Source organism: Gopherus flavomarginatus, chromosome 12, assembly GCF_025201925.1.
Source record: "Gopherus flavomarginatus isolate rGopFla2 chromosome 12, rGopFla2.mat.asm, whole genome shotgun sequence".
NCBI lineage: Eukaryota > Metazoa > Chordata > Testudines > Testudinidae > Gopherus > Gopherus flavomarginatus.
The window spans coordinates 48882183-48908846 of record NC_066628.1 but is presented as its reverse complement, the minus strand read 5'-3'; the positions used below and the strand labels follow the sequence as shown (position 1 = coordinate 48908846).

General features: G+C 50.5%; 1 protein-coding gene across 3 annotated transcripts; it reads right to left on the bottom strand.

Annotated features, from left to right (window-relative positions):
• Positions 1–14827: 14827 nt before the first annotated feature.
• Positions 14828–20184, bottom strand: SSTR2 (somatostatin receptor 2). 3 transcript variants are annotated; one of them, XM_050920820.1, is made up of 2 exons: positions 19886–20184; positions 14828–18190 (listed from the first exon to the last, which is right to left on the bottom strand). In XM_050920820.1, the coding sequence occupies exon 2, from the start codon at positions 18105–18107 to the stop codon at positions 16992–16994; it is 1116 nt and encodes a 371-aa protein (XP_050776777.1). In that variant the 5' UTR covers positions 18108–18190; positions 19886–20184; the 3' UTR covers positions 14828–16991. The 3 variants fall into 3 exon arrangements, with proteins under 3 accessions (XP_050776777.1, XP_050776776.1, XP_050776778.1); XM_050920819.1 differs by having other exon boundaries at positions 19955–20184; XM_050920821.1 differs by lacking the exon at positions 19886–20184 and adding an exon at positions 19210–19304.
• Positions 20185–26664: the final 6480 nt, after the last annotated feature.

The following is a 26664-nucleotide window of genomic DNA, read 5'->3' as shown; positions in this document are numbered from 1 at the left end:
TGATATACAGGAGGTGAAATAGTCCCTACTGGCCTTCAGTTCTATGAATCTTTGAAGGTGTTTGTGTGTCTAACTTCAGGATCAGGTCCTAAATATGGGCTTGGATGATGGTTGCATAAGAAAAAAAACTGCACAATCTGTCCCTACATGTGAAATGAATTGTGATCGTTTGTCTTCAGCCTTTTGAGATGATTCTATGATAGAGTTTCTGGAGTATATTTGTTTGCAGTGTGGATGGGGTCCCAGGGTAGGTGAGGTGATATCTTTTATTGGATCAACTTCTGTTTCTGAAAGGAACAAACTTTCGAGCTTCACGGAGCTCTTCTTTGGGTCTGGAGAAGATAACCGGTGAGTGTCATAGCTATATACAAAGTGGGCCAGATTAAACATAAGAGATCAACCTGTGTTGCAGGAGACCACTTAAAATGAAGTGGGTAATTAACAGCTCTGCATTCATAGGACAAAGGCAGTGGTAGGCAGCTGGGAGTGTTACAAATTGTTGTAATGAGCCATACAACCAGTATCTCTGTTATGTCTGTGTTTTTTAGTGTCCAGCAGAGTTATGAATTTAAGTTCCCAGGCTCCTCCTTTGAAGGTGTTGTGGAGTATAGTTGGTTTTGTTTTCTAATTGAGACTGTATGTGATCATACAAATTCCAAGCATGAGCTAAAGGAACAGGTGAATGTGCGAAATCTGCTCTGGGGGGAGAGCCCTTCCAGCTGTTAACTTCCTATCCTGGAAAGTTCATCTCACTGTCCTGAAGATGCCACTCTTGCTCCACTTATGGGCACCTTAAATCACTCATGGTAGTGCAAGTGGGCTCTGAATGCTCTGTTCAGTTTAGAGCAAGGATGGATGATTGGATATAATCCTTCATGCATGAAATGCACAGAATCTCCCTTAAAGCTAAGCCAGCTGCGAAGGGCTGTGGAAAATGGGAAAGGCATCTCAAAGTGCAGTATTCTAAGCTGTACCAGAAACAGGTACCTGAAGGTTAGGAGGCCCTGGAACTCCCCTGTGTATTTCCCATCCTGTCTTTGGTTAGTTGTTGCTTGAAGGCCATTTGCCCTAGATACAAAACAGTCCTAGCAGCCTGTGGATGCTCAGCAAGCTGAATTAACCTCCCTTGTGTCTTCAGTGGAAGGTTTCAGGATGAATTTGCAACTTGAGTGGCACAAGTTAACACCAATGAGTATCCTGCAACCTCCAAGCTCTGCCCCCTACCCCGTGGCAAAAGGCTGGGACTGCATGTGCTTGGAGATATGTTATCTGTGGCCCATAACCAAACCGTTCAAAAAATTGATTTGGGCTCAGGTACGAGGCCTTATATTCCTTCCTTCATTCTCACTTTGCACTATTTGCTTAGTAGCTGGAACATCTGTGCTCTCGTAAACAGTGAAACTGAAAACCTAGGTTGCCCATCGCAAAGGGATGAGCCTGGTTTGCCAGCCAGCAAGCTTAGAACTGAACTTGGACCCTCTGGTTGGAGTCTATTATTTTCACGTATTACTCTGTTTTAGGCCATTTGTTTCTGGTGTTTATAAATTTAATAAATTTAAAGGACTTTGACTTATGCAGGCCAGTAAATCAACACTACTGTTGAAACAACAGAACACTGCATGTCTGTTTCATTACATGCAGATATTTCAGCTGTTAATGGAGACTGGAACCCAGTACTTCGAGCACCAAGAAGGACCCACATGCCTTTTAGCAATAAGTAGTAGGGTAACCAGATGTTCTGATTTTTATAGGGACAGTCCCCATTTTTGGGTCTTTTTCTTATATAGGCTCCTATTACCACCCACCCTGTCCTGGTTTTTCACACTTGCTGTCTGGTCGTCCTAATAAGTAGTCAGCTGCTGGGGCCACACAGTAGAAGAAGACATGGTTACATACCAAATCAGTATCTAACAGAGTCACTTCCAAAATTGTACAGTGAATTAAAAGGAAAGGATATGCTAAAATGAAGGGTTTCTCCTCCCCCCCTTTAAATACAAAGTGGCCCCTTCTGTATATCAAATAACCAATCAGATCAAGGAAAGCAAGAGTTACAACTTTGGATTTAACTCTGTCCTCTGTAAATATGTACACTATGAACATTGCCAAATATGCACTTGCACGATTGGATAAAATAAAGTTTGTCGTGCTAAAGAAGGCTTTCCACAGAACAATTGTTAAGGTGACAGCTTTGCAACAATACACTGCTCTCAGGTATGAGCAAATATTGTGTGAGCATAAAGTACCTGGGTGTGTGTTAGTTTATTTTTGCCATTTTTTTCCCAAACAAGAATTTCTCACCCCTGAACCACGTATTTCAAGAACTGCAGCACAGAAATATTTGAATAGAATGAGAACATCTGAAATGCTGCAAAGACCCAATGAAACCAGCCTGCTCTAATAATTGCTCAGTTTGCAAAAGCTTCCCAGGACAGTTACTGGATTACACTTTGTTACAAAGGCTTAACACCTCCTGATTGAAGCAGAAAGGTGTCTGATTTGTCAGATTTCATATATATGAGTCTGCTTGGAAGAAACCTCTAGAGCTACAGCACATATATTCTAGTTAAATGAATGCATCTCGTTAGCAGATAGTACTGCCTGCCCCAGGAATATCACATGATGTAACAATATGTATGCAAAGTGCTTTCCCACAGGTACACGCTCACAGGTTACCTGTTTTTTGATGGTGATGGTCTGAAAGCAGCAGATTTGGTGGAGTAAGGGAGTGGGAATTGGAAGGAAGCATGCTGTAGAAGCACTCGGTTTCCTAATGCTCTTTTTTCCTCACCATGGGAAAAGAGCAAACTCTACTTGAATCTAATGGGCCATGCTTCTGTCTTGTGATGAGAGAAAAGAACCTCTGGAGAGACGCCCCTGCTATGATATTAGGGTCCAAAAAGCCTCCAAACTTCGGTGCAGTGTCAAGAAAGATCAAAATTTCATAGCTGTCTTGTGATGGAAGAAACCAGCCTTGCGGACGTTCAGATCTGGCTCTGATCCAGACTTTGCAGCTTAGACCGATCTGACAGTCGTTTCACTTCAGTGGCTTTATTCTCTCCAAGACTTCTTACAGGCATTGGTGCAGAGCGTTACTTCATTATCAGCACTCTCTGATTGCAGAACTAGCTGTTCTTCAATAAGTCATAGAAAGGCCAATTTATTTACAACTGCAGTAACTATCTCTATGCATATCCCTGGTAATACAGTATGTCTCTCATGCAGGCACACACTCTTTTTTCCAACAGATGAGCTTCCCCGTGACTGTAATGTTACAATAGTTTGTAGATGAAAAGCAGTCTTAGCACCACTTGCTTGTAAGTGACATGCATGGGCCTGCTTAATATTCATAAATGTGCTCTTGTTATACCATACCTTGCTTCATTCAGAGATGAACCATCCAAGGGTTGGTCCTGGGGCTGGTTTTGTTCAATATCTTCATTAATGATCTGAAGGATGGCGTGGACTGCACCCTCAGCAAGTTTGAAGATGACACTAAACTTGGAGGAGTGGTAGATACGCTGAAGAGTAGGGATAGAATACAGAGGGACCTAGACAAATTAGAGGACTGGGCCAAGAGAAACCTGATGAGGTTCAATAAGGACAAGTGCAGAGTCCTGCACTTAGGATGGAAGAATCCCATTCACTGCTACAAACTAGGGACCGAATGGCTAGGCTGCAATTCTGCAGAAAAGGACCTAGGGGTTACAGTGGACGAGAAGCTGGATATGAGTCAACAGTGTGCCCTTGTTGTCAAGAAGGCTAACGACATTTTGGGCTGTATAAGTAGGGGCATTGCCAGCAGATCGAGGGACGTGATCATTCCCCTCTATTCGATGTTGGCAAGGCCTCATCTGGAGTTCTGTGTCCAGTTTTGGGCCCCACACTACAAGAAGGATGTGGAAAAATTGGAAAGAGTCCAGCGGAGGGCAACAAAAACGATTAGAGGGCTGAAGCACATGACTTATGAGGAGAGGCTGAGGGAACTGGGGTTGTTTAATCTGCAGAAGAGAAGGATGAGGGGGGATTTGATAGCTGCTTTCAACTACCCAAAAGGGGGTTCCAAAGAGGATGGAGCTCATCTGTTCTCAGTGGTAGCAGATGACAGAACAAGGAGTAATGGTCTCAAGTTGCAGTGGGGGAGGTTTAGGTTGGATATTAGGAAAACCTTTTTCACTAGGCGGGTGGTGAAGCACTGGAATGGGTTACCTAGGGAGGTGGTGGAATCTCCTTCCTTAGAGGTTTTTAAGGTCAGGCTTGACAAAGCCCTGGCTGGGATGATTTAATTGGGAATTGGTCCTGCTTTGAGCAGGGGGTTGGACTAGAGGACCTCTTGAGGTCCTTTCCAGCCCTGATAGTCTGATTCTATGATTTACCACACTGTGTGCCAGCTGTACCCTTCCCCTTTAGGGAGCACTTGAAGGCTGGTAAACAGGGATGCAGAGAACTGGCCCCTTGGGCATCTCTTTCCTTGAAGGCCAGTAACTCTGTTCTCAAGGATCAAAACTTATCAGGAAAAGATTTCAGACTTGTCTGTGCTCTGTGTGTTTGGGTCATCCAGGTTTCCAGAACTAGTGACTCTCAGAGTATTCACTTGTTGATGAGCCTTGGGATATGTCATGGCATTCCCAGTGCTAAACTGGTCCAATTGCAATAAACTCTTTAATGATTACAGCTGGTTGAAAAACGTTTAATAGTGAAAAAAACATTCTCAGAGTTTTTTGTTGGATTTTTTTTGTTTTAAATCTCAAGCACACTCCACTGCTCCAAAGCAGCCCAAAAATGTGTTTATTTTGAAAAGCCAGATTTTCAACCAGTTTTGCTATAGATGATTTGATTAAAACTGCAGGAATTTCTATTGTTTCATGCAATACTTTTTTGGGGCGTTACCATAGGAACTGGCAGACTGGCTCAGATCCAAGGTCTAGCTAGCCCTGAAACCTGCTGCTGACACTTGCCAGTGCCAGATGCTTCAGGAGAAGGTGCAAGAAGCCCTACATGAGGCACAGGTGGAATAATAACCATACCACCTCCCAAGAAGGTTTTGTCCTAATAGTTAGAGTGGCTGAAGCCTGAGGTTTTATCTCCCTTCCTTTTTGGCTGGGCGGGGAGCATCATATTAGGGCCGCAGGTTTGTCACAATGCAGAAAACGTCATGGATACCATGATTTCTCTGTTTCTGTGACTTCCTGCGGGAAGGCTTTAGGTGAGTCACCAGCCCAGTGTGGAGGGGAGGTCCTGGATTCGGGGAGCTGGAGCGAGTCCATCCCACAGTGGTGGCTTCTATGTCCCCCAGGGCTGGGCCTGACATTGTTCCGGTGTTGTGACCTGGCACACGGAACAGCACCGCTCACTCGAATTTGACACAGACACCTGCCTTCCTTCCTCTCACCAAACATGACACACTGTCCATGTCTGGGATGAGGTGAAGGGCAGGCTCACTCTCCAGCCCTCCTGCCCCACCCCGCCCCCTGGGACCCCTCTCCACCAGCCAGGATGAGGGTGGCAGAACCAGGCCAGAGGGTGCTGCTGCAGGTGGTCAGTGCCCCCTCATTTGTCAGGGCACTTTTTTTTTTTAAACAGACATCACAGAGCAGTCACTAAGCCCAGGACTCTTACTAAATTTACCATTTTCGATTTAAAGAATGCTGCGACAAATTTCCAGCCCCAATTATTATAACTGGACATTCTTATTCTCCAGGGTTGTGTCATATTGAAGGCCGATTGCATCCTTCCAGCATTTTGTAGCTATTAAACCACCACCCACCGGTCCATTTATCTCCCTGACTAATTCAGCAACAACAAAATGAATGGGAGTCTAGATTTGGGCAGGCTGGAAATTCAGCTTTTCATAGGGGTTGAGAGGAGAGAGGGGAACAAAATTCCAGTTTCCCCCCACCCCCCTGCACACACCCACACACCATGCTTCACGAACATCAGTGAGTGGCCTGGTGACAGTCAGCTAGATAACACTTCAGCCTGGTCTCTTCCAAAGAGCTTAAGGGCATTAGGTGCCCAAATCACTTTTGTGGGAGTGAGGCCCACAACTCTTTGTCTCCTCAGTTCATTTCAAGGCACCGGGTTCACCTATAGCACGAAGCATTCTCCGAGCCGTTCACACTCCAAGTCTTATTGCAGTGGAATCTTCACTGCAGGACTGAACTGCGGCAGAGGCTGGACTCTGGTAAATGTTTCACAAGGGGAATTTCCCTGCTCGCTTCATCCCTGTAGTTACGAGCTAGATCCTGCCACTTTCACTCACCTTGCTTGGTAGCTTGCTCTGTAATCCAACGCAGGGATGGATTTCCATAGGGCTGCTTGAGGAGTGCCCTAGCAGGAGAACAGGAAGCAGGGTCCAGCTCCCAGGAGCTGGCATCCCAGTCTTTGGGGGAACAGCAGTGGGGGAAAAACTGTCCGCAACTGAGATTTTTATTTAAGTGTGGAGGGGAGAATATTGGAGGGAGGGAAGCTTGGAGGTGACATGAGCTGAACCTCCACCCCCAAATACATCCTCTTAGGTTTGTCTCGAATCCACGGTGTATACAGGGTGACCAGATGTCTCAATTTTATAGGGACAGTCCGGATATTTGGGGCTTTGTCTTATATAGGCACCTGTTACCCCTCACCCTCTCTCCCAATTTTTCATACTTGCTGTCTGGTCAGCCTAGGTGTTTATCAGTTCCTGTTCTGGTGCTTTGGCCAAGGGGAGTTGGGGGAAGAGATGTCCACAGCTGGAGGGACTGGTCCAGAGAGGTTATTTTCACCTCCTGCCACTGCTTTCCCTGACCCTTCAGTTAATCATGTAGACTCATCCTTTGCAAGTTTACAAAATATAACTGATGCGTATACATCCTTGCACAGGCTACATGGACTTTGGATTTTACTCTATCCATGGGGCAGGTGGGCAGAGCTGCTGCTCCAGCTCCCTGCTGGCCAGAGTAACCCAGCCAAAGGGGGCGGGGGTGAATGTAGTAGGCTTGCTGGTGGCATAGGCCCACAGTATATATAGCTGCCCCTGGCAAGAATCCACTCAGGGGGTATTTGAGTCACAGCGCCTCCTGGTGCTACTCCATAGAATCGGAAGGAACCTCAGGAGAGCATCAAAGCAGGACAAATCCCCAGACTTTTTTTTTTTTTTAAACCCCAGTTCCCTGAGTGGCCCCCTCAAGGATTGAGCTCACAACCCTGGGTTTAGCAGGCCAGTGCTCAAACCTCTGAGCTATTAGTGCACTGCATACCCCAGCCTGTCCTCAGGGCTGGGCCTACCACCACAATCTCCCCCTAAGGTAAAATTTGATCCCTTATAATCACGAAAACAACATTAATTCATAACATTTTGGGGGGGAGGGGGAATCTGAAACTGTATTAACCGCCCCCACACCCCAGCCAGCTTTCAGCTGCCATGTGTACAGCCAGGGGCAGCTCCAGGTCCCAGCACGCCAAGCGCGTGCTTGGGGCAGCATGTCGTGGGGGGTGCTCTGCCGGTCACCGGGAGGGCAGCAGGCAGGCCGCCAGCCTTCTGCGGCATGCCTGCGGAGGGTCCGCTGGTCCTGCAGCTTTGCTGGAGCCGTGGGACCAGCGGACCCTCCGCAGGCACGCCTGTGGGAGGTCCACCAGAGCCGCAGGACTGGCGACTGGCAGAGCGCCCCCCACAGCATGCTGCCGTGCTTGGGGCGGCGAAATGTCTAGAGCCGCCCCTGTGTACAGCCAGGATACGAGACGCCCTCTCCCTCTGCAGAGGTGTTTCATTCAGACCCCTATACGCAATAGACTGCCAAAGAGAAACGATAAGCCAGTAAAGTCACTTTACTTCTGGTGTTACAGTCCCAAAGTCACAGCTGGTATCACAACCGACACACACATACATCGCATAGAGAACATAAATAGATAGCCGCTGGGGGCTGAGGGATACAGATTTCGTTCTGAGTGAAAGGTTTCCCTGCCCTTACTCAGCAGAGAAGCTAGAGCTGTTATTCCACTTACTCCAGATCATAGTCCAGCTGAAGTTCAATGGGCCTGTTCCTCGCAGCCAGGATTGCAGGGCTGGGTCCAAAGGCAACACGGATTAATTGGAACCACACAAGGAGGGTCTGACCGTCGCACACAAACACTACACATGCAGGGGTGGACTCATACACTTGGAACAACAGTAAAATAGCGGGGTACAAAATGCCCAGGTGTCTCATTGCTACAATAATAATAATAAAATGTGTTGCTATGTACTGTATATACACCCCTTCTCTCCTCTCAACCAGCCCACAGCTAGAATGGGGAAGAATCACTGCAGCAGTCAGGGCTTTCTGAGATTCTGTCAGAGCTTTTTCTCCTTGGAACAGGGGATGTATGTCCTCACGCCAATGTAAACCCAGCGGACTTGCTCCTGCTCTCCCTGACACTGGAGTGAATGGGCAGTCAATGAGACTGTGGGCCCACGGAATCAAAGAACCATAGGGATGAAGCAAGGGGCTTGGTCATTGTCATCGGCTGTCCTTTGGGCAGAGAAGGACAGCTCAGGTTAAAATAATAGCGTAGGCACACTGGATTTAGAGCCTAATTCTGACCCTTCCCACTGACTTAAGGGCCTGATCTAAAATCCATTGAACATGGTGACAAACAGGTGTAACCTGTCTGGCTTTGTAGTTACTCCTGATTTACACTGGATTAAAGGAGGGGAGAGCCAGGGCTTTTGTCTGATTAGGGGACTTTACTCCTTGAGTGACTCGGGTTATGCTTCAGTGGGACTGAGAAGATAAAACAGGTACTAAGTGCATGGTGGGGCAGCAGAAGTGCCAAAGCAAGTGCACTGGCCTTTTGGAATGATGCACACAGGAAAGCACACATCTACTTGAACGCGCCCCTCTTGTAACGGCTGGCCCTGATTTCTCAACTACGCTGTAGTCCCACGGGGCTGCAGCCCAGAGGTGGAGCTGAATTCTCCATGATTCCAAAGCTCTCAGAGCCACTGCATCGCTTTGCTAGTGCCTGCAGGGACCTTTCTGTGGTGAACCACACACAGTATTTCTAACATTCGCCATGGGACATGGCTGAGTGAGGGGTAGTTCAGGTATCGCCACCTTCTGGGAGCCATTTTGTTCCCAAATTATTAACCTGTGTGAAGACACTATATTCAAGCTGATTGCAAAAGGGCTGTACCAGGAAACAAGGGGTTAGCACCACCTCCTCTTGCAGAGGACAAAGGATGCAAAAATAGGTGCTTGGCAGACACAGAAGGGAATTTGGGGCATCACACCTCACATTCGCTACCCGAGGACTGGCCTTGATCTCAGGCTGAGTTTTCTGCTGCAGCTACTTCTGTTTCCTTCTTTTACTGCCTTGTTATAAAACTGATCCCGTTTAGACCAAGGCCTTCCTGACTGTAACAGGATACATACATACATATTGTTCCCAGTTGAATCATTATCTGGATGATCCTTCAAATAAACCACAACTATGGTGTGAGACATGGATGGGCAACTTGCGTGAGATCACAGTACGGGCAACCACGGGCATGTAACTCTTGCTGCTGCATGTGCTAATCTTGATAGAGAACAAGCTTAAAATGAGTGGACAGGGACTTTGTTCTCTGCAACAGTGTGGAGGAGCTTTTTACCGCCACAGGGCAGAGGAGAGGACACTGACATAGCAAGGGGATTCCATCGACTGGTGCTGGAAATCAGTCTCCTCCAATTTGCACTCCTCGGGCAAATCTCTAGGAAAACCTTCTGGAAATGGAAGTAACCAAGCAACAGAGCAGGGTGTAATTGAGGCACAGCTCTGCTACACTGGCCTAGTGTCAGAGTGAGGTCCCTTGTGCTAGGTTCTGCGTTTGAGTGCTGCAATGCTGGGCTTAGGGACTATTGAGCCAGCATGCTGAGCCCCTGGGGTGAGGGAGAGGCAGAGGTGGCACTCAAGCAACCTCACTCAGCCAAAGAGGTGGGTAGGTGGCATTCAGTGGGCTCATCCTCAACCAGGACAAGTGCTCCCAATGTGGGGCCTGGGAAAACCTGGGTGGGTTGGGATCCCACAGGGTCCACCCAGATAAACCAATAACCAAGCAGGCAAGTTTTAAGGCTAGTTTTGAACTCTGGGCCTATACCATACATGGGAGCGAGTTGGGGGGTGATGGGTCCCCTCATCAGTGATAGGGAACTGAGAAAGACCAGAGCAGAGAGGTAGGGCCTGGAGAATCAGAGAGAGGCTTTAGGAAGGTGACACTGACCTGGCTGAAGATGCCAAGTGCCCCTTCTCCCCGGTGGGATTATTAGCACCCGCCTGGCTAAGTGAAATGGAGACCTTGCACTATGACTAACAAAGGAGGGGGCATGCAGGTTCTCTCTCTCGCTTACCAAGGCTTTATCCTGCCAGGTGCTGAGTGCTCTCGCCCACCAATGAGCGGCATTCAGCACCTTGCTCATCTACTCTAGCACCTACTGGACGGCTGTCTGTCCCTCTGTCCTCCTCGAACCGAAAAAGCTGCACCTCTCGCAACGTGCTCGCCCGCGTGAAACTCCTCATGGCTTAACTGCGATTGAGTCAATCCCGAGGTGTTTCAGGGACCCCGTCCTATCATGTCACTCAACCCCTCTGCCTCGGTTTCCCCTCCCTCTGAAACCCAGGGCTAATGAGCGTTACCTCCCTGGCATGGCAGGGCCTGGTTAATGTTCAGACAGCACTTTGGAGTGGCAGCACACCGCGCAAGGGTTAAGTGTCCGTGGCCCAAAATGCAACAGCCCCCAGTCGTGTGACTGCGGGGAGCAGAGCACCCAGAAACGCCTGGGGGATGAGAGGGGTCAGCCCCGGATGGACAGGCCACTGTTCTCGCCGCTCTGAAATTTTTGGGAAGTCGTGGCTCTGCCATGACATCGCCATGGAGACGGGCAATGATGCTTTTGCTCAAACAACGCTCCAGCTCTCCTTCAACTTAGGGAGGGATGCCGAGGCTGGGAAGGCAAAGAGAAGTCACTGAGGCAGTTCAGGGGCCCGATCCTGCTGGGAGCTGAGCATGCCTGACTCCTGTGATGTTAATGGGCCTGATCCTGGGAGACGCTCTGAGGTGCTTCCCAGCAGTTCAGAGGGTCAGGCCCTGGAGGAAGGGCCGGTAGACTGAAGAGAATGGCCAGGAGGATTTTCTGAGCCTTTGGCTCCTGCAGGGAGGAGTGAGGGGGAGAGGTCTCTCCCAGTGGCTATCGATTAATTCTGGGAAGACCTACAGCCTGTGCTATGCAGGAGGTCAGACTAGAGGAATACAGTCGTCTCTTCTGGCTTTGGAATCTCTGAATCTTCCCTGCAAAACCCAGGTGGATTTGCTAATCCCAGGGCAAAAGGGGAAGGTCTGTGGCTTTTTCTAATAGTGATTCATTGGTGCTGTGAACGCATCGGGGCCCTGAGCGCGCCAGGCACTGTACGTATGCACACAGCACAAATGGAGGGTCCCTTCCCTGAAGAGCAAAACCATACTACCTTTGCCCGATCATAAACCCCTCTTTTTAAAAAGAATCCTGCAGTGCCCACAAGCCCCTTCTCGATGGGCTGCGCAGCTCCTGGAGCCCGATGCTGCCGTCGGATGGCAGTTCCATTCTCCCCTCAGTAGACTGGCAACCCCACAGTAACCAAACCCGCTTGTGCTGCCCAGCATTCCCGACGAGAACCAACAGGCACTCGCCGGCAACCCCACGGTAACCAAACCCGCTTGGGCTGCCCAGCGTTCCCGACGAGAAGCAACGGGCACTCACCAGCAACCCCACGGTAACCAAACCCACGTGTGCTGCCCAGCATTCCCGACGAGAAGCAACGGGCACTCGCCGGCAACCTCACGGTAACCAAACCCGCTTGTGCTGCCCAGCATTCCCGACAATAAACAAAGCAATGCATGCAACACAGCACTCACAAGCAACCCTACAATAAACAAAGCACCTATAACCAAATAGGAGTGCAGGATCGGGCCCGTGCTGGATAGGAGAAAGAAACCACCATTGGGAAGGATGGTGTTAGTGGTTCTCTCGCTGCTTCCCAATATCCTTGGGGCTGCGGTAGCAGAGCACAATAAACCTCAACTAGAAACAAGAGGAGTTTTAATTTACCTCATTAATGAGCCCTGGGGGAAGTGCAATGTGTGAAATAACACCACCACCTCCCCCCCGCACGCCGACACACGACTGCCAAAATCAACATGCCTGCTGTAAATCTCCTGGTTAATCTCACTTGCTGGGGGCACACCAGGCTTTTCTGAATGTACCATCTGTCAGGACAAATTCCCTTGAAAATCAAGTGGGTAAGACACATCAGCGATGGAACTGCTGTTGCTTAATTGCAAGCATGTGCCATGGCAGAATCTTTTTGGGAAGAATTTGAAGGAAGTCAAACCAGCTCTCTCCCCAGGCAGTAAAAATTCCCTTGGGATAGACTAAACAGGTGAATTTAGGGGTCCCAGATCAGGCCCAAACAATTTCATGGACAGTTTTGCTTGCCTCAAGTGTGTCTGGGGGACAAACGGAGCTTCATTAATTCATCCTCATTAAGTCCCAACCTTTTAAAAAGTGGGACCTCAGTTCTTGGGGCCAGGCTGACTTTCAGCACCCAGTGACATCAGCTGCAGCTATGGGTGCTCAGCCCTTCTGAAAGCAGGAGCAAGTGGGGACCCCAGAAAAATGAGCCCCCCACCCCCAACCGAGGCCTCTTCTGGAAAAAGTTGGCCTTAACTGAACAGCAGTTCCCAGGAGCAGAAGCTCAGCTGCATCATTTGTACAGCATGAAGTAGCCAAACTTTTAACTTCCCAAAAGGTTTTGCTCTTAGACTAGACTTCTGGGCACACGTTACAACTAGCCAACTCTGTCCACCTCCTTCCCTTCTCTGCCACTCGGCGCACGTCCACACCAGCAAGCTGCATGGGTTTAACCCTGAGGTGTGATTTTAAACCAAACGTGCTAACGGCCACGGGTATGCTCCTATTTTAGTTAAAACCAGGAGACTCATTTTGGATTGGTCTAAGTCAACCGGGAGCAGGTGTAAACTAAGCCGCTGTAAGTCCCGTTGACGCTAAAAGAAGCGAGTTCCCACCATTTCCACTGATGCTTTTAAAAAACGACATAAGTCCAAGAGGTGCCATTTCTGCGTGTCGACAGGGTTCAGTGCTGCTACACAACACATGTGGCCAGCAGGCTCCGGGATAAAGCTGCGCTGTAGGTTTCTGCGGGAGAAGTCCTGCAAATATTCATGAGGAGAGAGATTGTTGAAGCAGACCTCTCTCTCCCCACCGCTACTTTCTTTCCATACAAATAACTCCCACGCTACCCACGAGATATTCAGCACCTTCAGTTGAGCTGGTGCCCTGCCAATGCTGTAACACTAAACTGGCACCTAACAAAGGGCTCCCGGCTGCATCAAGCCTGGCAATCACGCCACCATATTTCATTTTAATGTGACATGTACCTCTTGTTTTTAATCCCCGGAGCATCAATAGTATATTTTATTTTTTGTTGTTGCAAAGCCTTGGTTAATATTTACTTCCTCTTTATAAAAATGGCATATAGCAGCATACCTCAGACAGCCCAGAGATAAAACAGGGGCCTTGCCACCTGGCCAACAGCAAACTAAAGGCTGCGGGGGTGTGTTTGTGTGTGTGTGAAATTTCTTGTTCTCTGTGCTGTGTTTGAAAAGACAGCTGGGGCGAGGGGGCAGATATTGCTTACACGCATGAGCCCAGATGTCGATTACCCCCTCTGAAAGCAATGGGGTTGCATATTGATAACTGAGGGCAGAGTTTCATGCCTGAGCAGGTGTTAAATGCAAATTTAACAGAGCAGAGAGGGGAATATATCAAGATTCTGGTTCAAAACAAATGAAGGGGACATTCATCTGATGGACGCAACTGTACAAAACTCTGCTTTGCACCAGCAGAACGCTAACCTAGCTAGTTAGCACCCAGGCGCCAGATCCTCCTCGTACAGCTATTGACCCCAGTGTAAATGGTTCCTAGGCTGGCTGAGGAGCTCTGTCCACCCCGTTGCACTGATTTTGCACTCTTGTAAATGACCGTGCCCAGGGGGAATCAAGGGGTGGGGTTCTAGGGAATACGGGCTGTAGCACTGAATGCCACTTGTGGGCTTTGGAGGCGTGGTGCTAGCTGGAAGGATCAGGGCTGGCTGCAAAGAGCGGGGGGAGAAACCTTATATTTGAGGCACAGGACTGGGAGTGGGGAGGCTCCCAGCGGAAGCATGGGCACGGCCGCAACCAAAGTTTTCAAACGATTCCCGCTCAGCTGGGCTGCTTTCACTTTTGAGTGCCCGGCTTGAGGCACGTCAGCATCCAGGGCACGGAGTCAGTCCAGTGAGAAACAACGCTGGAAAACACTGGCTTTAACTTCTGCAGGGCTCGGTTTCCTCATCTGTAAAATGGGGCGGGAATCATTTGTAAAGCTTTCAGCCACTAGGATGACAAGCACCACCAAAATGCCTCGGGCTGACTAGAGAACAAGGTGAGAGCTGGAGGGAGGCCTGGCTGTGTACCCGATGAGCTTTCTTCCTCCAGAAAATGTGATTTACATACTTGCCCTCCGAAATCTATAAGGCCGTAATGCAGCCGTCGTTTCTCTAGCACTCCGCAGCACTGGAGAACAAACATTCCGCTCCCCTTGCTGCTTCAAAAGAGGTCACTGCCATCTCCCCAGGGCTTCCTCTTCTCCTGAAAGCACCACGTCACAAGAGACCAGGTCTAGGTTGCTAGTTATACCAGTGCAACTGGAGACCTACTGGCGGTTTAAAGAAAAATATGTCTGTTCTGTTTTCCCCCCGATCAGACCCCTTAAGCCGCAGAGTTTCCCTGTTGGCAGGGTTTCCCTATTTCCTAAAGTCACTCTGACGGGGTGGATTGGGGGTGAGGAGCAGATCTGATTAGCATCAGTAGATTTCTCTACAGGTGAACCCAGCAATTACCATTTGCTCTAGCCTCCAGCATGTGATCCTCGCTGACCCAGCTGACGTATTTACATCTATCGCCATAGGATCTTGGCACCATGGCTCCAGATTCCCCCAAGCACTTTACAGCTGCCTTCACAGGTGTGGAGAAGCTGTGCTCTGCTTTCAGAAGAGAGTTAGGCTAGATTTACACCACTGTAACTGAGAAGAAAATTTGGCCCGGCAGTATCACAGTTCATTCCCCCAGAATCCAAACCCACCCCTCCATTCTCCAATGGTAACTAAATTTTAGAACCAAGCACATACCAACCATGCCTGGCATCTGTCAGTATTTTAGACAGAGCTGTCAAATGTCCCTTAGCCTCTCACTTGGTACCTTCTTTAGACAACATCTGCGGCGTCAGAAACATCCATGCTCAGAGCAATGACAAAGTAAAGCATCCACCTTGTCTTGCTAGCCAGCCTTCGCCAGGAACATCAACCGAAAACATGCACATGGGACTTAGAGGTCTCACTGAGCAGCCCGAGAAAGCCAATGGATTCGAGAGAGAGAGAGAGAGTGTGTGTATGTAGTAACACCACACAAAGCACACATACACCTCAGCAATATTCTGGTAGCTGTTTCAGTCCCAGCATCATGAACACTAGAACTGAACGGCACTCAGAATCTGTGTGTGTCTCTGCAGATTAAAAACTTGCAGGTACTTTCCATGGGAAGGATGCTGCTACTAATCTCTGATGCCTCTCAGTCAGCCGCTCGCTAAAAGTCCCTGCCATATTCTACTAGAGGAAAACAACAGAAAAGCAAAGGCTGTGTGACTATGGGGACCCACCACTAGCCCAGGACTGAAGATGGCTATGCTGCCCTTTGGAGCAGTGTTTATAGTTCATTTCCGGTGGAAGAAGGGAAACATACATTTGAGGGAGAGGAGAAAAGCTTTTTTATGGCAAGTTGATTTAAGCGAGGGGGTGTGGGGAGGGAAGGTGGCTGTATTTGAAGCTGCTCTAAGGTCTGGGAGGTGAGAAGTAATGCTGGATAGATGGACTGGTGGGCAGAGTCCAGGTCAAGTGATCAAAGGTGCACCACAAATATAACTGCTCACGTACATACCACCACCATGTATCTGACTGCACAGTGTGTATACAAACTGAGATTTTCCAGGCTGCCTCAAGGCATCAATTTTAATGGGAATTGGGTTCCAAATCTCTTAGGAGTCTATCTGTCCATCCTCTCTCTCTCTCTCTCTCTCTCTCTCTCACACACACACTGTACTGGGGCTGGGATATTTTCTTTCTGCTGTGGTTTCTTTCATTCTGATCTGTTGCTTCTCCGGTGGCAGGAAAAGCAACTTGTAAACAAATACAGTAATAGTCTAATAAAACTAGGGGAGCTTCAGGAGATTCATTCTTAAAAAAATAAAATGTTACTAGCTGGGTAATAAAATGAAATATTCTTCATGTCCTAGTGAAGGATCTCAGTGTGTGTGCGCTCTGATTCTTAAGACTGCTCGCTGTCGCTCATCCTCCCTCTCTCTCTCTCTCTCTCTCTCTCATTTTCAACTAAGTCTCCTGATTTGGAAAGAAACAGACATGAATAGCTCTGTTTAGACATATGTGATCTATGCTGTATGGAACATGTTGGTATGTGTAAACACGTCCAGCAGAAATGCCTCAGTTACACATGTGCAACTCTACTGAATTTGCCCATTTACATGGGTGTGAATGTGTTCTGTATGTCCAAACACATCCCTGGGGGTAACACCAGTGCAACCAATGCAGTTGCAGCAGGAATGAATTTGGCCCATGACCTCATGTTATATGTTTAAACACAGGTGTGTATGTCTGTTTTTTCCATGTATGAAGTTGTATTTGAGCAGCATCTTTCTGAATACTCAAAACTAACCTGCCTTCTGCTGAGAGGCTACTCCTGGCACAGGCCCCCATCCTTGCATTACCATCCCCTAAGACAAGCAAATAAAGACCAAATACTCTTGACCTGACTTGCTATGTGCTACTGCCATATAAAGGAATGGGGAGGAGGAGGAAAGAGGACAGCTGAGAAGGGCAATCCTGGAGTCCTCTCAGATGCTTGTCTGAAGGTCACCATTGAGCAGAGTCCTTTGAGTTTCCGTGGTTTCATTTAGCCTGGATTTGTCCTGCTTGCTGTCGCTCCTGTCTGCATCATCCATGCCACTGACCTTCACCAGGCAGAGAACGTTCTGAAAGCTCTTCTTGAAGTTGTCAGACAAAAAGGCATAGAGGATGGGGTTGGCACAGCTGTTGGCATAGGTGAGAACCACGACGAAATCAAACATACCCTTCAGGAAGGGTGTGGGAGTGATGAAGACAGAGACAGAGGAGACGTTAAATATGTAGAAGGGAAGCCAGCAGAAGATGAAGACTGCCACTACGATGGAGACCATCCTGGTGACTTTCTTCTCTGATTTTTTCCTCTTGGAGGAGCCCACTCTGATCCCGGAGGACTTGACTTTGATAATGATGAACAAGTAGCAAAGGCAGATAATGGCGAGGGGCACCAGGAAGCCCAGAATGAAGGTATAGATGATGAACCCTGTGTACCACGCGCTGGACTTGCCTGGCCAGATGATGGTGCAGCTACTCCTTCCATGGGTGTTTTGGATCCCAGCATAAATCATGATGGGCATAATGACGAGAAGGGAAATGCCCCACACGGCCACGTTGATCATCTTGGCCGTTCTGGGCCTTCTCCACTTGGCGGATTTGATGGGGTGGACTACAGCCAGATACCTGTCAATGCTCATGACGGTCAGGCAGAAGATGCTGGTGAACTGGTTGATCCCGTCCACTGTCATGACAATCCGGCAGATGGCTCTGCCAAAGGGCCAGTGAACCAGAGCCACCTGCATGGCCAGGAACGGCAGCCCCAGCATGAAAAGCTCATCTGCAATGGCCAGGTTCAGGATGTAGATGTTGGTGATGGTCTTCATCTTGGCATAGCGGAGGATGACGTAGATCACCAGTGTGTTGCCGCACAGGCCTATGATGCACACCCCAAAGTAGATGAAGGTAAGGATGGCGTTGCTGGTCAGGTCAAAATGCTGGCCCGTAGTGTTCTGGGAGGCGTTGGCAGACATCTCCGTGGAGAAGTTGTCGAACTGGGAGGCTGAGGAGAACCAGAACTCGGTGACGTTGGGCAGCTCATAGGCCAGATCCATGGTGCCGTTGTTCAAGGGGCAGGTAAAATTCAGATGAAATGAGTTCTCATTTTTCTTTGTTTACGGGAGTGGGGCAGAGAAATCTAAAAATCAAACACAACAAAACAAGAATAAAGAAGCGCATTCGTTATTGCTTAAGCCTCCTGCTTCAGGGCTTAAGACAACTTCTTGCTGGTGGGGTGGGGGTGAGGGGTCGTCGGGGGGAATGTTCCCTGGAGACAGTTTCTCCCATGACTACCTCTTGCAGTTTTTCTTTACCTTCCTCTGAAACCTGTGTCCTATTCAGGAGGCTGACCTAGCTAGACCACTGGTCTCAGACAGGTTAGAAATTTCTTCCTTCCTTCCTGTTGTTTTTGTAACATCTAAATATTACTGGCCAAACCCCATCCTGAGGAAAACCCATTGACGGCAGTAGAGTTACCCCAGGAATGATTTTGGCCTGGCAAATCAAATACAGTAGTAACATGGACGAGCTTCAGTTCAATGAAACCAACTAAAATATGCCAGCAGTTTTTCTGAGGACTCAGGAGCAAAGAGGGAACTGTTGCTGCAGCCGGTTCCCGTGGAAAACCTGTTCTGCGCCCTTTTGAATGCTCAGGAAAACACATGCACCAAAGCAAATCGTTTTAGTTTTTTATAAGTACCCTGAACAATCTTGCACGTTTTCTAATTGCTCTTTCTCTCCCTTCCCTGACTCTGCCCCATCCCATCCTATCGAACTCCCACAGACAGCCCTCTCTAGCAGCAACTTCTCCACAGCCTGGCTAAAGCTGGCTGCTGCTCAGTCCAAGCATGAGCCCCTTGCTAGGCTCGTGCATTTGCTCCAGCCGTGCCGTGGCAGGAGCAATGGGACGCTCCTGGATGTCTTAATTGGCACCTTCAGCAGAAGGGCCACTGCTGTCAGAGAAGCCCCTCCTGGCTCCTAGCACTCTAGGCTTCTCTGGTGCAGATCCCCGGGAACTGGGCTCCAAAGGGGTAGTGGGCTGAGCCCCCCTGGGCTTGGCTCAGGGAGGGAGGGGTTTTTCCCTGCCTTGGGCAGGGGATTAGTGGGGAGAGGTGGAGGGTAAGGAAAGCCGGGGGGAGGGATGAGAGGGAATGAGACCGGATGGCTGGCAGGGGGGACGGGATGAGCTCGCTGGGGGGCAGTCTCCTTGCCTGAGCCGCTACTGAGACCAGAGGAGGGGGCAAGCCTCAAAGGGTGCGAGAAGCCTCAAAGGGTTCAGTGAAGATGGGGAGGGAGAAGAATGGAAAAGGTGGGAGGGGGCACAGAAAAATTGAAAAGGAGCCCCCCCAATTACCCCCCCAATCCACACATGCAGTTTCCCCTCCACCCCCCCCACCCCCACCAGGAGCAAGTGAAGGACTCTGCAAACTCCCCCAGCTCCTGATAGCTAACAGAGACCCATTCCCTAAAGCGCCCTCCCATCTCCCTGAGCTGTTCCCCCAAACCAGAGCCCCCCTCCCCCAGCTAGTCACAGGCTCCTGAGCAGAGAAAGAGCAGCCCAGCCGGCCAGGCCCCCTCCCCCCTTTGCACCAAGCCAGGCTGTCCCTGGCTTCGAACAACCGGGGGGCTGTTTCTCCGGAGCCCCCCCCCCCCCCAAAGCAGCAGCCAAGCCTGGACCTCAGCCCTGCCTTGCAGCCTCTCCCAGAGCAGGTCCCAAAGCTGCCTTCCCCCTCCAGAAGTTTTCACCTGCTGCAAGTCTCCCATGCAGGTGTGGGGTCTGGCTGCCCCTGCCCCAGCCCCAGCCCCAGCTCAGCTCCCCTTCGAGCTCACTCACGTCTGTCTGGTCCTGGGGGGCGTTTCTCCTGCCCCAGCCCCAGCTCAGCTCCCCTTCGAGCTCACTCACGTCTGTCTGGTCCTGGGGGGCGTTTCTCCGGCCGCAGCCCCAGCTCAGCTTTGCCCTGGTTTGCAGGGAGGGAATCCAACTCCTGCTGCTCAGGGAGACGGGAGCTCGGCGGCTGCCTGCCGGGACGAGGCACCGGGAGCCAGGCGCCCGCAGCGGGCTTCAGGCTCGCACCCAGGTGGAGCTAACGCCGCAGGAGCATCTCCCGAGCGCTCCCCCAGCAGCAGAGGCGAAGAGAGACCCTCTCCTCCCCCTGCCCCTGCCCCTGCCCCGCGGCAGCGGCTGCGTCATGCAAAGCTCTGCTCGCCCTGCACCAGTGCACCGGCTCTGTGCCGGGGGTGGGGGGAGCAGCTCCTCCGAGCAGGGGGCTGAGCTTTGAAGCAAGCAGCCTCCTCCCCTGATGCAGAAGGGAAGGGGGCAGGTTTGCCTTGCGGGATGCGGACGGAGGGAAATCCCTCGGCTCTGCACAGGGGTTTAACAGGCAGGGCTGGCATGTCCCTGCACGGGGGAGGTGATGCCAAAGTGGCATGCAGTAGGGCTAGTGCAGCTGCCGCGCGGCGTGTGCATCTCACAGCCGGTGGTGTGCTCCTGCCCAGACCCAGCTGCATTCTTGGGAGGAGGATGACAAGCGGGGGGGATGGATGCAGAGTGAGTTGATCTGGACCTAGGGAACTAAAAGGTTGTCCCCCTCCCCATGTGGCCATAACACAAAGAGAGGGGGAGGGGAAGGCAGCTCTGGCTCCTTTGCCTCAAATTCAAGCCGCTTTTGAAATCAATTTTCTCTCCAAGACCATGGTCGCCCCCACAACAAGCCCAGCATGCAATAAACCAGCCGCATTCCTCTGAGCTATGGTTTAATCTGCACAATTGTTCTGCCCCCAAGGAAGGAACTTGTTCCAAGCAATCTCTGAGCAGCTAGAGCACCTGGCAAGCTGCTGAGGGGCAGAGGTGGTTGGTTTTATTGGGGGGCGGGAGGTGAGGGGGCTAAGGGAGACGCAGGGCTGCAGAAAGGGAAGGTAGCAAGGAGAGACACATGCACCAAAAACAGGGGAAGGATGGGGTGGGAGGGCCTCAAATGAGAGGCCCACCCAAGTAGGGAGCTAGGTTTCCCCTGCAACAGGCACATGTGAGGATGGGCGATAAGGCTGCAGTCAGCGCAGGTTGGATTTCCCAAGCAGGCTCTGTTCAGAGTGCAGCAGGTGATGGACCCATTGGGTTTCTCCATTTATCCACACTAGCATGGCTTCATCTCCCCCTGGGCAGAGCTGGCCTATCTTGCAAACTCATCATTGTAGTGTGTATCCAATTCTCAAGGACTTCTGTTCCTGGGAGCATCCTGCAGCACATGCTGTTCATTTGTAAAGCTGAGTCAATGGGGAGTGTAAAAAAGAGAATTTAGCATCAATGTCACAATGGAAACTGAAACTGGCAAAACCCTTAAGACAAGTGAGCACCAGGCTGGCGTGGAGCAAGGCAGTGTGGTTGGGTGAAGGTGGAGAAACATGCCTGAAGGAGGGTGAGATTTTTTCAGGATAGGTTTTTAAATATGAACCATTTAAGGGAGAGCAAATCTCATCAACTTTCTCTCCTTCTCTGCATTGGAGTTTTTAGTTTCACTAGTTCAGGCTCTTTGGTCAGAAAACAGCATCGTCTGTTTCTAAAGGACTTTTCCCTGATCTGAGCAAACTGGGGCCATGGCTACACTAGAGAGTTGCAGCGCTGGTGAGGGGGTTACAGCACTGCAGCTTAGGATGTGGCCACACTTGCAAAGCACGGCCAGCGCTGCAACTCCCTGGTTGCAGCGCTGGCTGTACACCCGGTTGAGCCTCGGGTGTAGGGATTCCAGCGCTGGTGATCCAGCACTGGTCAGCAAGTGTGGACGCCCACCAGCACTTTTATTGACCTCCGGGGTATAAGGAGGTATCCCAGCATACCTTAGAAGCCTCTCTGGTAATCATGCACACTCCACTGCCCTGGGCTCAGCTGACCCCACCTTTAAATGCCCTGGGAATTTTAAACATCCCCTTCCTGTTTGCTCAGCCAGGTGTGGAGTGCAATCAATCATTCAATCAATCAGCGACCATGCCTCCACGCCCCAAACGAGCCCCAGCATGGAACAATTCCGAGCTGCATGACCTCATCAGTGTTTAGGGTGAGGAAGCTGTGCAAGCACAGCTGCGCTCCAGAAGGAGAAATTATGATACCTATGGGCAGATATCGCAGTCCTTGCTGAGAAGGGGCCATGAACGGGACGCGTTGCAGTGCAGGGTCAAAATAAAAGAGCTGAGGAGTGCTTACTGCAAAGCCCGTGAGGGAAATCGCCGCTCAGGAGCTGCCCCCACAACCTGCCGTTTTTACAAGGAGTTGGATGCCATACTTGGGTGTGACCCCACTGCCAATCCTCGGAGCACGATGGAGAGTTCAGAGCAGGGAGAAGTGGGGGAGGGTGTAGAGGAAGCTGAGAGTGAGGCTACTGGCGTGGAGGGAGACACCCCGGAGTCCCAGGAGGCATGCAGCCAGGAGGAGGCTAGCCAGTCGCAGCAGCTGGAAGTTGCTGGTGAGGAAGAAGCTGAGGAGTGTGCTCGGGGTAAGCAGATTTTTATGTTTTGGGAGAGGAGGGTTTGGGTTATGGCTGCCTGCATGCATGCCTAAACGTGGAATAGCCCATTGATTTGCTCTATCACGTCTCTGTAATCGGCCTCGGTAATCTCTTGAAAAGTTGCAGCCAGAGCGTGGGCAATGTGCTTTCGCAAGTTTATCGGGAGAGCCACCGTGGTCCTTATCCCGGTCAGGCTAACTCGTCCGATCCACTGTGCAGCGAGGGGTGGGGGGACCATGGCTGCACACAGGCAAGCTGCATAGGGGCCAGGGTGGAATCCACATTGCTGTAGAAGACCCTCCCTCTCTTCCCAGGTAACACGCAGCAGTGATATATCTGGCAGTAGGAAACCCTGTTGAGAATTTAGGGATACTTGAGTGCAGGGCGCCATGTTCGCGGTCCCCCCCCAGCCCCATGGTGCACTCCGGTCTCCCCCCCCCTCCTTTCCAGCAGGCAGCCAGCCCCGCAGTGCCCTCCGGTCTCCCCACCCCCTTCCAACACGTAGCCAGCCCCGCGGTGCACTCCGGTCTCCCCCCCCCTCCTTCCCAGCAGGCAGCCAGCCCTGCGGTGCGCTCTGGTCTCTCCCCTCCCCTTCCCAGCAGGCAGCCAGCACAGCTGTGCGTTTCCCCCCCCCCACACCAGCAGGCCGGCAGTTACGTGGACCCCCCCCCCCCCGCCAGCAGCTCGCCACCTTCCTGTTCACTACTGTCCCCTGTGCAGGACACCAGCTACCTCCTGTACCCAGTGCAGATAAACCCCAGTGACCCATCGGTCAATTCCCCCTCCCAGGTGCAGTCGGGGCAGAAACACTCACCCCATTGCTCGCCATGCCTTTGCTTCCCTGGCCTGTCTGTGTTATGTTAGGTATGTGGGAAGGATGCTACAAAAAGTCTAAAAACTCCTTCACTGTGTGATAATAAACAATGTAGCCTCTGTGTATTACATGTTTCTATCTATGTTTTTTTTAGTGACCTTGACTAATGCAGCCAGATCACCAGCCTCACGTCGCTTGCAGAACTTGAGAAAAAAATCCGCGAAAATCAAAAGAAGAATTGATCAAAGCAGTTATGATTCACTGCAACAGAGAAAGTAGGAAGACGCAGGAATGGAGAGAGAAAATGTATGAGTGGAGGCAAACAGAAAGCAGGAGAAAGGAATTGGCTACCAAAAAAACCTCAAAGCTGATGATAAGCCTCCTGGCTCGCCAAACTGAGTCTTTCGAGTCTCTCGTAGCCATGCAGGCAGATCTGTACCATGGTAACCCACACCCCGCCCAAAGCTCTCTTTCTTGTTCCCCAGTATTTGCACAAAACACCCTTCTCCAGCAGCCAGTTTCTTATTACCCCCAGCTGCCCCCAACACCTGTACGATCACCTACCAGCCCTGATAACTACAATTCTTACCCTGTGCACTCCACCCCCATTACTCTGCAGCATAGTAATCCTGAAGTGCAGCAGACAGTGAACAGTAATCCAAACAGGACATATTCAAACCTCTGAAAGTACAGTCCACCACCCTAACCCCCCTGGCCTTTTATGTACTGTACTTTGAATAAAGGATTTTATGGCTTTTACAATACGTTTTATTATTGCAGGAAGTGGTAAATATTGTACCCCAAGGTAGAAAGGAGCACAGCAAAGGCACTGTTGGCTCTCAGCATCAAATTGCTCCCTTAAGGCATCCCTAATCCTTGAAGCCCTTTCCTGGGCCTCTCTAGTAGCCCTGCTCTCTGGCTGTGCAAATTCATCCTCTAGGCGTCGAACCTCGGAGGTCCATTCCTCACTGAATCTTTCACCCTTCCCTTCACAAATATTATGGAGGGTACAGCACGCAGATATAATAGCGGAGATGCTGCTTTCCCCCAAATCTAGCTTCCCATAAAGACACCGCCAGCGGGCTTTCAAACGGCCAAAAGCACACTCCACAGTCATTCTGCACTGGCTCAGCCTGTAGTTGAACTGGTCCTTGCTCCTGTCAAGCTTCCCTGTATATGGTTTCATGAGCCATGACATTAAAAGGTAAGCAGGGTCTCCAAGGATCACAGTGGGCATTTCGACGTCTCCTACTGTGATCTTGCTGTCTGGGAAAAAAGTCCCGGCCCTCAGCCTCCTGAACAGGGCACTGTTCCGAAAGATGCGTGCATCATGCACCTTTCCAGGCCATCCTGAGTAAATGTCAGTGAAACGCCCACGGTGATCCACAAGCGCTTGCAGAACCACGGAGAAATACCCCTTGCGATTAACGTACTCTGATGCCAGGTGGGGTGGGGACAGAATAGGAATATGCGTCCCATCTATTGCCCCTCCACAGTTAGGGAAACCCATTTGTGCAAAGCCATCCACAATGTCTTGCACGTTCCCCAGAGTCACAGTTCTTCTTAGCAGGGTGCGATTAATGGCTGTGCAAACTTGCATCAGCACCATTCCAACGGTGGACTTTCCCACTCCAAACTAGTTCGCCACCGATCGGTAGCTGTCTGGAGTTGCCAGCTTCCAGATTGCAATAGCCACCCGCTTCTCCACTGGCAGGGCAGCTCTCAATCTCGTGTCCCTGTGCCGCAGGATAGGGGCGAGCTCAGCACACAGTCCCATGAAAGTGGCTTTTCTCATTCGAAAGTTCTGCAGCCACTGCTCGTCATCCCAGGCTTGCAGGACGATGTGATCCCACCACTCAGTACTGGTTTCCCGAGCCCAAAGGCGCCATTCCACGGTGCTGAGCACGTCTGTTACTGCCACAAGCAATTGAGTGTCTTGAGCGTCAGGCGTTTCAATATCATCGTCTGACTCCTCACTGTCACTTTGCAGCTGAAGGAATAGCTCCACTGCCATGCGTGATGTGCTGGCAACATTCATCAGCAAGGTCCTCAGCAGCTCAGGCTCCATTTGTAACAGAAATCTCAGAAATCGTGCTGCAGACTCACAATGCCGCCAAAATGCTCGGAATGTGTAGCAAAGCACCACGGGGCGTTGGAACAGGAAGCGGAAAGACCCGCACACTTTCTTCCCCTTCCCACAAGCCACAGTGCCAAAATGGGACGAGGTGCTCTGTGGGATAGCTGCCCACAATGCACCACTCCCAACAGCGCTGCAAGTGCTGTAAATGTGGCCACACTGCAGCGCTGGCCCTACACAGCTGTAAGAACACAGCTGTAACTACCAGCGCTGCAGAACTGTAAGTGTAGCCATGGGATAGGAAGGAAAAGGCCTCTGAAAAGAGTGTATATTGTTTAGCCTCTGGAGAGCCATCAGGCCTGATGGTCCTTTCCATCCTGACTTGCTTTCCTTTGGGTGTGGTTAGTGCAGGGACTGAGACGAATCAAAGATCCTGAGCCAGTTGATTCCTGGCTGTGTGACACAAGGAAAGGGCCCAGCCTTGCATGTGTGCTCACATGCCTTGTCCTCGCTCACTGCAGCAGACATGCTGACTTCAGCAAGACCCTTTGTAGGTATAGAGGATGCAAGATCCAGCACTGAATCACTTGCCCTCCTTGTGCCTCCACTTTCACCTCTGTCGAGTTCTCTCCCTTGAAACGGTTGTTGTGACACTTCATTTCTTTTAATTATTGCTTCCAGATTTATTTGAGGCCAGCGCCATGACTCTCTTTGGCACCAGGTTTAAGACAATCAGCCCAGACGTGCGGGGGAAAGCACACTGATGTTCCTGCTACCGCTGGGAACTGCCTGCTGCAGTAGGACCGATCAGACCAACATGTCACTTGAAAAGTCTTGATGGCCCTGAAATGGGAAGTAATCCCAGCTGGGAAAGTGCACAGACAGCACCCTGGCCCCATGAGTTCAACTCCTGGGGTTAATAGGGGTTCCAGGTCCCAGCTGTCCTGGTGAGAGCACAGGGAGAGGTGGGGATTGTGATGCAACCTTAGCAAGGTGCTTTGAGATCTCTGCCTGGAATGTGTGATGTGCTGAGAGCTATGGATGGGCAGCCGGTCTTTCACCAGGAGTTAGTTACCAAGTAGCAATGACCTGAGCAGGAAAACCAGAAGACAGGGTTGGGGGAGTTAACCTCTGCTCTGGTTTGTTGGAGAGCTTGGATGCAATGAAATAATAGCTACTTCCCTGCACCCTCCTTCATCGCTCATCAAAGAGACAAGAGAATG